We start from the raw sequence: 11,928 nt of genomic DNA, 5'->3' as shown, positions 1-11,928 counted from the left end.
CTGGTGGCGCAGTAGTTGGGAGTCCGCCTGCCGATGCAGGGGACACGGGTTCGTGCCCCAGTCTGGGAGGATCCCGCGTGCCGCGGAGTGGCTGGGCCCGTGGGCCATGGCCGCTGAGCCTGCGCATCGGGAGCCTGTGCTCCGCGGTGGGAGAGGCCGCAGCAGTGAGAGGCCCATGTACCGCCAAAAAAAAAAAAAAAAAAAAGAAAGTATATGTCCACACAAAGTTTTCTATATACATGTTCACAGAAGCTTTATTTGTAATAGCCAAAAACTGGGAACAACTCCAATGTACATCAACAGATAAATGGACGAACAAATTGTACTATAACCATATAGTAGAATGCTACTCAACAATTAAAGAGGAAAAACCATTGATACACACAAAAATATGGATGATGTGCAAAATAATTATGCTGAATGACAAAATCCAGACAGTATGATTCCATTTATATACATTTCTAGAAAACACAAGCTAATCTATAATGACAGAAAGCAGATGAGTCGTTGCCCCCAGAGTTGGGGATAGGAGGAGGGGAGAGGAGGGAGGGAGAGATTACCAAAGGGCACAGAGAAACTTGTGGCTTGTGGGGGTGATGAATTTGTTCATTACCTGGATCACAATGATGGTTCTTCGGGTGCGTGAACATGCCAAAACTCATCAAACTGCACACTTTAAATATTATTCTATGTCAATTAAAGCTATAAAAAAGAAATAAAATAAGAAGGGGCCTTGCATTAACTAATGGTGATCATATACCTTGAGCTAAAGGATGGAATTAACCCAACTCTGTGCTTGAAATTAAAAACTAAAAACAACAACAACAACAAAAATACAAACAAAGCAAAAAATAGAGCTTAGATGGTTAAATTATTTGCCCAGGCCTCACAGCTGGGATGCTGACTCCTAGACTATAGCCATTATACTCTGTGGCTCAGGGCTTGTACTAGTATGAGGTGCTGTATAGGCACCACACTCACCCAACCTTTAGGGGTCACCTCTGGGAAAGGAACCGGGCACTCAGAGATGGGGTGCATGGCCCTGACCTCTAGGCCCTCCCCATCCAGTTGGGGAGAGAGACTCTTAGACAGATGGTCACAATGCTGGGTAAAGTCAGGGAAGGCTTCCTGTAGGAGGTGATGCTTGCGTTCCAATAAGCACTTGGCCCAGAGTAAACACTCACTGAATGTTATCTATTTATTTTTACTATTCCCCATGATTTTAGAGAGAGGAGAGTGAAAGGAAGATGGCATTCCAGACAGAGGGAAGTGCACCATCCAAGGCAGGTGAACATGTTGGGGAGTCACAGATGATTTGGTTTAGCTGTGACTGGGGAGTGGGGCAAAGTACCAGAGAAGTGTTTTCAGGGCTGGTTGACATCCCCCTGAAAGTGAGCCTCCCATAGGACATGCGGGCATGGGATAGTTCAGGGCCTCGTGTGGTGGAGGGGTCAGAGAACACTGGGTGGCTCCCCCAACTATGTAGTTTGGCCTGGATCTTTGCATGGTTGACCAGGAATCTCAAGGGTAACCTTGGTAGCTGCCCCCCTCCTCAGCCCTGTGCAATCTAATCTGCGGGCGGCTTTAATCCATCAAGAAGGGGTGGCCTCACTGAGTCTCTTGCCTGCCTGACACATAGTAGGAAATCAGCAAATGTTAGGTCCCGCTCCTGCCTCCTTCCTTTCCCTGGATGCTTGCAGACTGTGCCCAATACCTACCCTTGGGGCCACTGTCCGTACAAGACCTTGACAGAAAGTGGGCAGGCAGGCCTGGGCTGGGCCAGGTGGACCCTGAGTCTAGAAAGGGTCAGGCAAAGGCTATAGGGACCCGTAGGCTGTCGGCCGGGTGGAGAGAGGGGGCTGTTACTGATTCTCTGCCATGAAAAAGCCCCATTGTGGGGTCTTTGGGGGAGAATATATTTATTTTGTTTCCTGAGCTGTGTGAACAGTGCACTGTGCTGCCTGGGTTGAGAGGGCTCTGTGTGGCTAGGGAGGGATTACATCCCCCTCTTGGGTGGTGTGTTATGAAAAGGCCTCATTCAGCCAGGCCCGGCTGCCCACCGGCAGCCCAGGCTCCTGCGCTGTCCCTGGGGGCAGCCTGGTGTCCCTCCCTGTCTCCCTGAGGTGCAGGCTTGGGGCTGCGTGTGGATGTGAGTGTGACAGGCAGCCAGTATAGGCCCAGTCCCTGAGGGGCTGCGGCTCACCTTCAGGTAGAGTCTGTCAACTGCACACCTCAGGATGGAGCTGGCTGAGGGACTGGGGCTCAGACACAAGAGGCGTTTGGTCCGTGTCTCGACCTCAGATGTTACTTACCTTTGAGGGCGGCTTCACATCCAGTCAGAGATTTGCTGAAGGAGACCTTCACCGTACAACTTTAAATCCATGTTCATTGCTGGGCCACGTTGCCAAGGGAGCCTCTGAATGTTTGTATAATTTCTATGACTATTTTCTGAATAGCACGATTATGTTGCATTATGTTTGGGGGGTGTGTGTGTGTGCGTGTGTGTAAAGAGTGTTAATTTGTTCACAGGAAATGTTTTTAACACAACTCAATTTTTGTAACCCTGTTTGGCATTTCTTTATTTTTCAGTACCCGGGGAGCCTCAGTCCCTGGAAGTGGATGTGGATAGTCTGAACCTCTGAGGGCCCTTGGCAAAGACAGCGTGCATCCCGAGCACGTCTGGACATGAGGGGTGAGGTGAGCAGGCAGGGTGCCTGAGTCCCCGGCAGCCATGGGAGCCGTGGGTGGAAGGGCTGCCTCTTGGCCAGCCAGCCCCGTGAGTAGGCAGAGAGGGCAGGAAGGGAGTCCTTCTGTGAAATTGGCTGGCTCCCCAGGTGATCAGGCCCCTGGTGGGGAACATGAAGTTCAAGTCCTTGCGGGGCCGTTCCCTGCCTCTCCCGCTGTGCTGGGCTCCCAGGCCGAGCATGGGTCACCCCTCACTGGACGTGCTCCCACCCCACTCAGACCCACACCCCACTTCTCTACTGCCTTTCTGGGCTCACACCATCCACCTGCCTCCACTAACAGAACCCTTTTTACTCAAAGTTTAAGGGACAGAACCCAGAACCCCCAGCTGCCGTGGGGTCTTATCTCAGTGACAGGGTAGCTCGCTGTCACTATCCTGCCTACTGGACTGGCCCTCTGCCTTCTAGCTCCAGCTCTGTCTGTGCCTCACTGAGTGACCTTGGAAAGTCACTGAGCCTTGGTCTTCCCATCTGCACAAGGGGGAATTGCATTGGTTGGTCGCTGAGGGCCCTTGAAGCTCCAATTTCCTGTAAGTCTAGAAATCTGGATGCAGGTATCTGTGGTCAGACTGAAAATATCTTTACGTGGGTACCTGGGACGTCATGCCTGGATCGTAGCCACTCTGTGTGCCCCAACACTGCCCCAAAGTGGGTTTCTCCTGGACATTTGCATCTATGCTCTTGGGGAGGGTTAAAGATGTTTGACTAACATACAGCCCCCTTCATCCCTCCCCCTCTTTGCAAACAATCATAGAGGAGGACTTGATACTGGCATTTGGAGCAGAAGTGGGTGGTGGGGAAATGAGGCTAAGGAGGGAAGGATTTGGGAGTGGGCTGCACTAGAGGGGTCACTGCTCAACCTGGGGAGCCCTGAGCTCCCGGCTGCGTATTATAAAATAAGGTCTGATTTCAGGTTATGGCCCATTGTGCCATTGGAGAGGCTCCCCTCCCAGAGGAGTAAGAGGGCCATTTGCTCTCCAGCAAGACTTCCTGATGGAGAGGCATCTTGGTGTGCCAGGGTGGCCCTGCACGTGCTCTTGGCCTTGGACTTGTATTCAAGGGTGAAAAGGAGGTGAGTGGAGCATCTGGCTGGGCATAGCTTAAACACCTGGGGGATGCATATACCAGCAACTCTGGCTGAGATGTGACGTTACTCCGAGCTTGCAGGACAGGGATCCGGCTTCCCTGAAACATGACCTAGTCATCCCAGAGTAAGCTGGGATGTTCTCAAAGGATGAAAGATGGATTCATGGATAGATGGATGGATAAAATTAAACTGATTTGAGAGAAGAATATCTAATGACTTTCTGTAGATGATTGTCTTATTTAACAGGAGAGGAAAACTAAATTTTATCTCAATGTTTTGAGCCTGATGAACTAAGAGAATGAGTCTGGAAGGGAGGGCTGCTGGTTAGGGTGGTGGAAAGGAGATGGATGTTTGGCATGGAGTATAGTGGGGATCAGGCAAGGATGGCTTGATTTGAGACCTGTTGAGTTTGAAGCAACAGAAGGAGAGCCAAGTGGAACAAGGGATACTTGTCAAGGTGGGGATGTAGATTTGGAAGCTTCATATATAGAGATGATAGCAGAGGTACTATGAATGAGTCAGTCCTCAAAGGAGAGACATTATGGCAAAATATGAAGAATGAGGAACCTTAGGAAGCTTGAATTAATATTGCTTGGTTTATAAATGGGCAAACTGGGCTCCAGAATTTGTCATTCATTCACCTGGCCATCCATCCATCCATCCCACTCAACAAATGTATTTATTCTGAAGCTATAATGTACAAGGTAATATATCTGAAAATGTTCATGGGTAAGGGACTGACAAGGGATAGTCAGCAAGGGGAGAGTGGAGAGAGAAGCATCTGGGAACCAAGGGAGGAGGATGTTTCAGGAAAGCCAATAACATCCAATCTTGTGGAGCTCAAAGAGCAGGAAAGCTAAGGATAACAATTTGGATTTGCTCTCTGGTGGATCCTGGGGGAGAATTTTGGTAAACTGTTGGCAAGGGGGAGTCATGAATGAAGGGGCTAAGGAGGGATTGTCTATGCTTCTGGAAGATGGACAGGAATAGTTTTTGTCTCTAGCGTCTGCATCGTGCTTTTCAGTGGTGAAGCATTCTGTGCAACCAGCATATTCACCAATTACAGACATATTGCCTGAAATGTCTAAATAGGATTCCATTAGGACGCAGTCCCCTGAAATAGAACAGATGCTCTATCACCTACCATCTAGTCATTTACTAGTGATAGCATGTGCTTTGGGAAAAGCCCTGTGCCAGATGTCAGAAGACCGGGCTTCTATTCCTGGCTCTGATGCCAACCAACTGGATTACCTTGGCCAGATCATTCAATAAGAGTTCTTTATCCATACACCAGTGAGGTTACTTCCCACTCCTTACCTGGTATTGTTGTTCATTTTGGACTCCCCCAAATATATTACCTTGCAAATTGTGGCTGCTAAATAAATCCATTTGTTGTGTGGATGGATGGAAGGATAGATGGGTAGGTGGATGAGCTACAAATTCTGGAGCTCAGTTTGCACATCTATAAACCAAGGGACATCAATTCAACCTTCCTGAGATTCCTTCCATCTCCAATCATCTATGACTATGCTTTTTTTTTTAATCACAAGCAGAATTCTTCCAAAGTTGCTTAGAGCTAGCACACCTGGGCCAATTAAGCTTTTGTAGAGCATTCCATTTAATCTCCTTGAGGTTAGAGACTGGGCCATCTATTGTCACAGCTCCAAAGCCTTTCTTCTATAATCAGAGATAGGATCCTAGAAGATTGATACTAAGCGTTCATTGGAGGAAAAATAAATCATTTCCAACTATACTCTGATTCTCTAGAGACACATTTAAAGATATGTAGCATGTGGTTCTCATGGTAGAAAACATGCCATAGTGTTTGCCAGCTACTCCAAGATTGTTCTTGATGACAGGACGTGTCCCTGTAACCAGTTTCTGGTGAGACATCTGCATGCGGCTTTGCAGTTTCAGGATGTCCCTACATCCGTCAGCCCATCAACAGAGAATCTAGGAACATCAGCACAGAGTCCCAGTCACAGTGTAAAATGTAAGCTGACAGCTTGGAAAGCATCCAGAGGCGAGTGGCCAGGAGGGTGAAGGGTCTGGAAATGACCGAAAATGAAGAGTGGTTAAAAGAACTAGGGGTATAATCCAGAAGAGAAGATGACACGGTAGCTGCTGCGAATGGTGTAGTCCAAGCTAACTTGGACTAAAGTTGATACTTTCTTCTCTGCACTGGCTTCCTGAGAACAAACCTGTGACTGGTGGATGGAAGTTACGGGGAGGCTCATTTCAGCTCATTCTAAGAACTTCAGAAGATTTTTTTCAACCGAGTTATAAGAATATAGAGTTGACTGCCCTGGGAAACAGGCAGTGGGTGACAATTGCCAAGGATGGAGGAAAGACCAGGTGACTTTGGAGGTCTCTTTCAGTGTGGAGATTCCAGGATTCTAAAGAATTTAGAACTGGAGTAAAGAGAAAGCTCTTTGCTTTGTCAGTTTAGAAACCATCTGCTGCTCTTCACTGTGCTTCATCTCATTCCCAGCTGATCTCCTCCAAGCACAGTTCTCTATTCAGCAGTTTTAGTCTCCCATCTGAAGTGATTATAAACCTCTCTACTCTCTTTTTTAAAAAAAAAAAAAAAAAAAAAAGGATCTTTTATTTTCCAAATAAGAGCTTAGGAGGTCTCAGCAAGACTGTACCTACATGGAGAAATCCCATAAGAAATAATTAAATAATTAAGTAAACAAACAAATAATAAACCTCCAAGCCAAAATTATATAGCAGTGAAGGCCACACCCCCCAAATTCAGGTTGTCTGGCTGTCCAGAACACAGAGCTTTTGTCTGTCTTCAGGGATGATGGATTTGTCTGACCCAAGATTGGACCTCTTAAATTCAGTTCTGGGCACGGGTAGGTGGGAAACCCTCTGAAGCCCACACCCCCTGAAGGTGGATAGAGAGGGAGAAACTCTGTCTCCATGGAAACTAGGGGTCCCAAGCATAAACAATCTTTTTTTTCACCTGGAGCCAAGTCTTCGAAAAGTGACTCAGCCTGAGGTTTGCACACCGGGGGCCTCCTATCTGGTGGTGTTGATGTCAGTGGAGCCTCTGATGGAGAGATTTTCTTGGAATTATTCAGAGTGGCCCACAAAATAGAAATTAATCTATCAAATGCAAGGCCTAAAATAAAAACTGATTCACAACCACTTTATTTGTGACAACACCACTGGCAACTAGAAGTAGCCCTTGGCTCCCCGACCCAGGGTTCAATTGGAATTTTTTTCACAGTAGCACAAACGTCCAAGCCAGAATGGCTATTCGGGATGATTCAACCCCCTCATTTTACAGATGAGGTTTTGTTTGAAGCTTAGTTCCAAGCAGGATTGGTATCCAACAGGAAAGCATTAACATTTTCCAGAAGCAGCCCTTGCCTCCCAGCTGAAGGCTACTTTAACATGAAAGTCCAAGTCTTCTTTCAATTAGCTCGGGTGCTCTGGGCACAATTACTAGAAAATGGGTGAGTGAGGGGAAGACCCCAGGTAAAAAAGCCTGGTGATGTGTCCACGGTCACCAACTGAGCCCTCACTTGTGTGGTTGGTGATGGAGGGAGCAGCTCGTTCTAGGTGGCAGCTACCAGTCATCGGGGGCCACTCTGGGAGAGGCACCTGAGGGACAGGGCGCAGGTAGAGGTGGCAGCTTCTGTCTCCATCAAGCTGGGTACCAGATGCAAGGGCGCCACCTACTGGTCGAGGAGAACAAGGGGCTCTCTGCATCCACTGTGGGCAAAGAAACTGTACTGAGCTACATGTGCTGGGCTGCTTCTCCAGGGCTCTGACCTGTTTGGAGAGGAGCCTTTTCTCCAGCTGCGTCCCCGGCACCCTCCCCCCTCCACCAACCTTGGCTCCTGCACCTGCTGCATCTGACAGGCGAACTAGGTTCCACCACACTGACCAGGTGTCGCAGAGGAGGGGCTCCAATTCCCTGGGTCATGGACTCTCTATGAACTCACAGAAGACCCTGCCTGCATGGGTTTCTCTTCCGCGCGCGCGCGCGCGCGCGCGTGTGTGTGTGTGTGTGTGTGTGTGTGTGTGTGTGTGTGTGTGTGTGTGTGTGTTTGGGGGAAGGGAAGGTGGAGTGAGGGACGTTGTGTTGTGCTGACAATGCAGGTCTGTTCTGAAGCCCAGAGGAAAACATTAGTACAAAGTAAAAGAAAGAAAATGTTGGCGTTTCCAAGAATACTTAAATAATTGCTGCTATTCTGGCCCTCAGATTGGTGGTGTGTCTGAGTAATAGTTCTGGCCTGAGTCCTTTATACCACACTGTGTCCCGGAGGGCAGGCTGGCTCTGTCATGTCTGTAAGGATTTACCCAGGGTGTGTGGTGCTCTGGGGGACTCCACGGCGACACAGAGGAGCCAAACACTGGGCTATAAGGAGAGACGGTGAAGATGGCGCTTCGCTGTTGAGGGACACTCCTCGGAGCTCACAATTCATAGCACTTCAGACATGTGGAGGCTTCTGGGGGGCCTCCTCAGTTCCACTCCAGGCTCCTCCTCCATGGGGAAGGTTGGCTCCATGCCTGCATCCCTTCTGGGTCAGAAGACACTTACTGGGCTGCCTTGGGGCCACTCAGGCCCCGGAATTCCGCCGCCCCCAGTCATTCCCACTCTGCCACTCCGGGCCCCGCCCCAGTCCCGGGTGCATCCTCAGGGCTGTCACCTGCCAGAGGGCCAGCAGGTGCCTCCTCTTTCAGCTCCTGCCCTTAAGAGGGGGCTTATGATCTGTTCATCCTCCCCCCGCTCCCTGGGATGCCCTGAAAGCCTCCACATCAGCAACCAGACACGACATCCTTGTTCACTTCCAATCCTTCCTTCCCGGCTTGGACACTAATCACCACTCTCCCAGGCCAGAAAAATCTTCGCTCAGGTAGTACTACTCCTCGATCTTTTCAGACTCCCACCTGGAGGGAAGCTTTGGAGTTTAAGAGCCAAACATTATGTTAATTTATTCTGTGGTTCCCCCAGGATGTTTCACCTTGGAGTAATGCTGAGTTGGTGTCTCCCTATCCAAGTGGGGAAGAGTCACATTTTAAGGCAAAACTGGGGGGAGGGGATTCAAAACAGTTCCTACTACACATGTCATCTTGTCCCCACTGCCTTGCTCTCACCCCATGGCTTATCCCTCTTCTGGGTGGGGCTGTGTCACCTCAGATGGCAGCTCCTTCTAGTGACGGCTGCAGGGAGGAAAGGCGGGGATACGTGTCTCTTCGGGTTGCTGTGGAAGGAGCCCATGGCCCTGAAGGTATGTCCTGGGTTCCCAGAGCCTGAGCTTTGGTCCTGGGCTCCCACCCACGGACCCTGCTGAAATTCTGGGCTGCAGAGCAAAGGGTTCAAACCCATGGCTTTGGCATTTGTATCTGGGTTTCCCACACCCTAGCCATGCCACCTTAGGGAAGGACTTAATTCCCCCAACCTTAGTTTTCTCATCTGTAAAATGGGGTTAGCAGTACAATCCACAGTCCCTTTTCTGAAATCCTTGGGGTCAGATATGCTCCAGAATTCAGAATTTTTCAGCTTCAATCATGTAACTTGGTGTATCTACTCTATAGGACACAACAACCACTGGGGTCTGAAAGCACCTTGTAATCAAACACATTAGTGTTTCTGACACTTAACTTTTGAGCAGTCACACTACATAAAATAAAGACCATAAATTGTCTTGTGTCTGTTCAGTTCAAATTTTGTTACCAAACAATTTTTTAAAAAATTTTTGTTCAGTTTTCAGAGCCTTGAAGGGTTGTAGTTACAGATAAGGGTCAGGCTACCCTGTGTCTCTGTAGATAATGGCATGCGGCACAAAGAGGTAAAAAAATGTTCATGGTTTGATACCAGACCAAACACAGCTGTGAACCTTGGGATAAGACAAGTCTCCTGAGAAGGCCAAGGGTGATGGGTGGGGAGAATCATTCTGGAGCAGCAGTGCCATTACCCAAGTGTGTGGACAGTTGGTTCGAGCTCCAGAGATCTTGAGCCTCAGCCATCACAGACCCCTGAGACTTTCCAGGCGTCTGATCAATCCTCCTCCAGAGCCGAATCTTCCTCTGGTGGGTCCTCGGTGAAGACCACTGCCATGTTGGTGGCAGTGACCAGTAGGACCAGAACGACCACCACATAATCGTCCGCAGGCCTGGGCTCCTCAACCATTATGGGTTGCTGCCTCCGACGGCTGCAGCTGCTCTCCACCTGCGTGGCCTTCTCCCTGGGAGCCAGTGTGGGCACCTGGAAGGGGACCATAGGTAACTGGTCCATGTTCATCTGGTGCTTCTGCTTCGTCGTGACCCTCATCAACCTCATAGTCGAGTTATGTGAGCTTGAGGATCATTTCCCCGTCTCCTGGGACAACTTTCTCATCACCTGCAACTGCTACTCTGCCCTCCTCTGCCTCTCGGCCTCCATCATCTACCCCACGACCTACATTCAGTTCTTGCCCGATAGCCGCTACCGGGACCGCACTATCACCTCCACTGCCTTCTCCTGCCTTGCTTTTGTGGCTTATGCCATGGAAGTGGCCTGCACTAGGGCCCAGCCCAACATGATCACAGGCTATATGGCCACCGTGCCAGGCCTGCTCAAGGGGCTGGAGACCACTGTGGCCTGTGTCATCTTTGTCTTCATCAGCAGCCCCTACCTGTACCTGCACCAGCCGGCCCTGGTGTGGTGCGTGGCCGTGTACTCCATCTGCTTTCTCCTGTCATCTGTGGCCCTTCTGCTGAACCTGGGCAAGTGTGACAACAGGCTGCCCATCCCCTTCCCCATTTTCCAGGTTGTGCTCACTCTGCTCTCCGTCCTCCTCTATGCCACCGCTCTGGTCCTCTGGCCGCTCTACCAGTTCAACCAGAAGTTCGGCGGCCAGCCCCAGCGGTCCAGCGATGTGAGCTGCAGCGATAGACTCACCTCCTTGGTGTGTACCTGGAACCAACGACTGGCTGTGGCCAGTCTGACAGCCATCAACCTGCTGATTTATGTGACTGACCTGGTGTTCTCGGTCCACCTGGATTTTGTCAGTGGCTGAGGCTTTGCCCAGGGGCTCCTGATTCCTCTTCTCACCTGAAGTTCGTTTCCAAGCCCTGACGTCCTCTGATGTCCTCTTCCTGGCTCCCCTCTCTCCCTGCTCACATCCTTCCCCAACCATCTTGCTCTCTTTTCTGCTCCCTTCCCTCCTTCTGCTCTGTCTCCTTCCTGTTTTGTGTGATTGCCCGCATTCTGTTTTGCCTCTTTCTCTTTTCACTCTCTTATTTTCTACATTTACTGCTTTTTGGCCCTTTTCTGGTCATTTTTGTTTTCTCATCTCCTGTGTCCTGACCACCTCTTCCCCTTTTCCTTCTTCTGATCCACCGGGACCCTGAGCTTCTTCCTCCTCTGCCCACCGCCCCCATCCCACCTCCTAAGGTGCTGACTCCACATCACACAGTCCTCTGTGCAGCTGTTCACACCCTGGGCCTCCGGAGGGGCCTCACAGCCAAAGTATGCCTGTGCCCCTGGTGGCGCCTTCGTTGGTGTGTGTATATGGGTTTGGGGTGTGCCGGTGAGTAGGTAGGGATTGGGCCTCACTTCCTCCCAGTGGAGGGGGGTGTACAGTGCACCTTCCCTTTATTTAAAAAAAAAAATCTCTGGAGGGCAATAATTTCCGGTGGTCAGGAGGCTTAAAGCAGAGACCCTGGGTCCCTAGGCCCCAGCTGGTGCTCGGCCCTGCCTGACACTGGCTCCAGAATTTTTCCCGGCTTACTAAAACCCACCTCCTAGAGGTCATCTTAAAAGACGCAAGGGCTGAATGCCTTCCATCTGAACTACTCTCTTGGGGATCAAAATAGGAGCTGGCAAAAAACTGCACGGTCTTGAAGACAACTGTCTGAAGTATTTGTGAGGGGCAGCGATATGGCCCTCCTGCCTCAGAGTTCAAAACAGCATGTCCTGCCTCTGCGGGGAGAAGAAAATGGCCACTGCCAGCCTTAAAGCTGATGTTAGACTGGAATTTTTCTTTTTGTGTGAGTGGTCAGGAGGTCAAAAATTACTGGATGGCCCTGTTCTTTTTTTTTTTCTAACAAAGATAAGATTGAGTTTAATTGTTTGTCTTTGGATTTTTTTTCTTTTTT

At 49.7% G+C, this 11,928-nt stretch overlaps 1 protein-coding gene across 1 annotated transcript; it reads left to right on the top strand.

Annotated features, from left to right (window-relative positions):
• Nucleotides 1-9,905: 9,905 nt before the first annotated feature.
• LOC309961522 (myeloid-associated differentiation marker-like) lies at nt 9,906-10,847 on the top strand (the record flags this gene model as incomplete). The annotated part of the gene is given in 2 exon segments (XM_082838912.1): nt 9,906-9,947; nt 9,951-10,847. Coding segments are annotated over 2 exon segments (939 nt in total).
• Nucleotides 10,848-11,928: the final 1,081 nt, after the last annotated feature.

The sequence above is a fragment of the Leucopleurus acutus genome (genome assembly GCF_964270905.1).
Source record: "Leucopleurus acutus genome assembly, chromosome: 1".
Lineage (NCBI taxonomy): Eukaryota > Metazoa > Chordata > Mammalia > Artiodactyla > Delphinidae > Leucopleurus > Leucopleurus acutus.
Note: the sequence above shows the minus strand (reverse complement) of the source record. Positions and strands in the feature narration are given on the sequence as shown.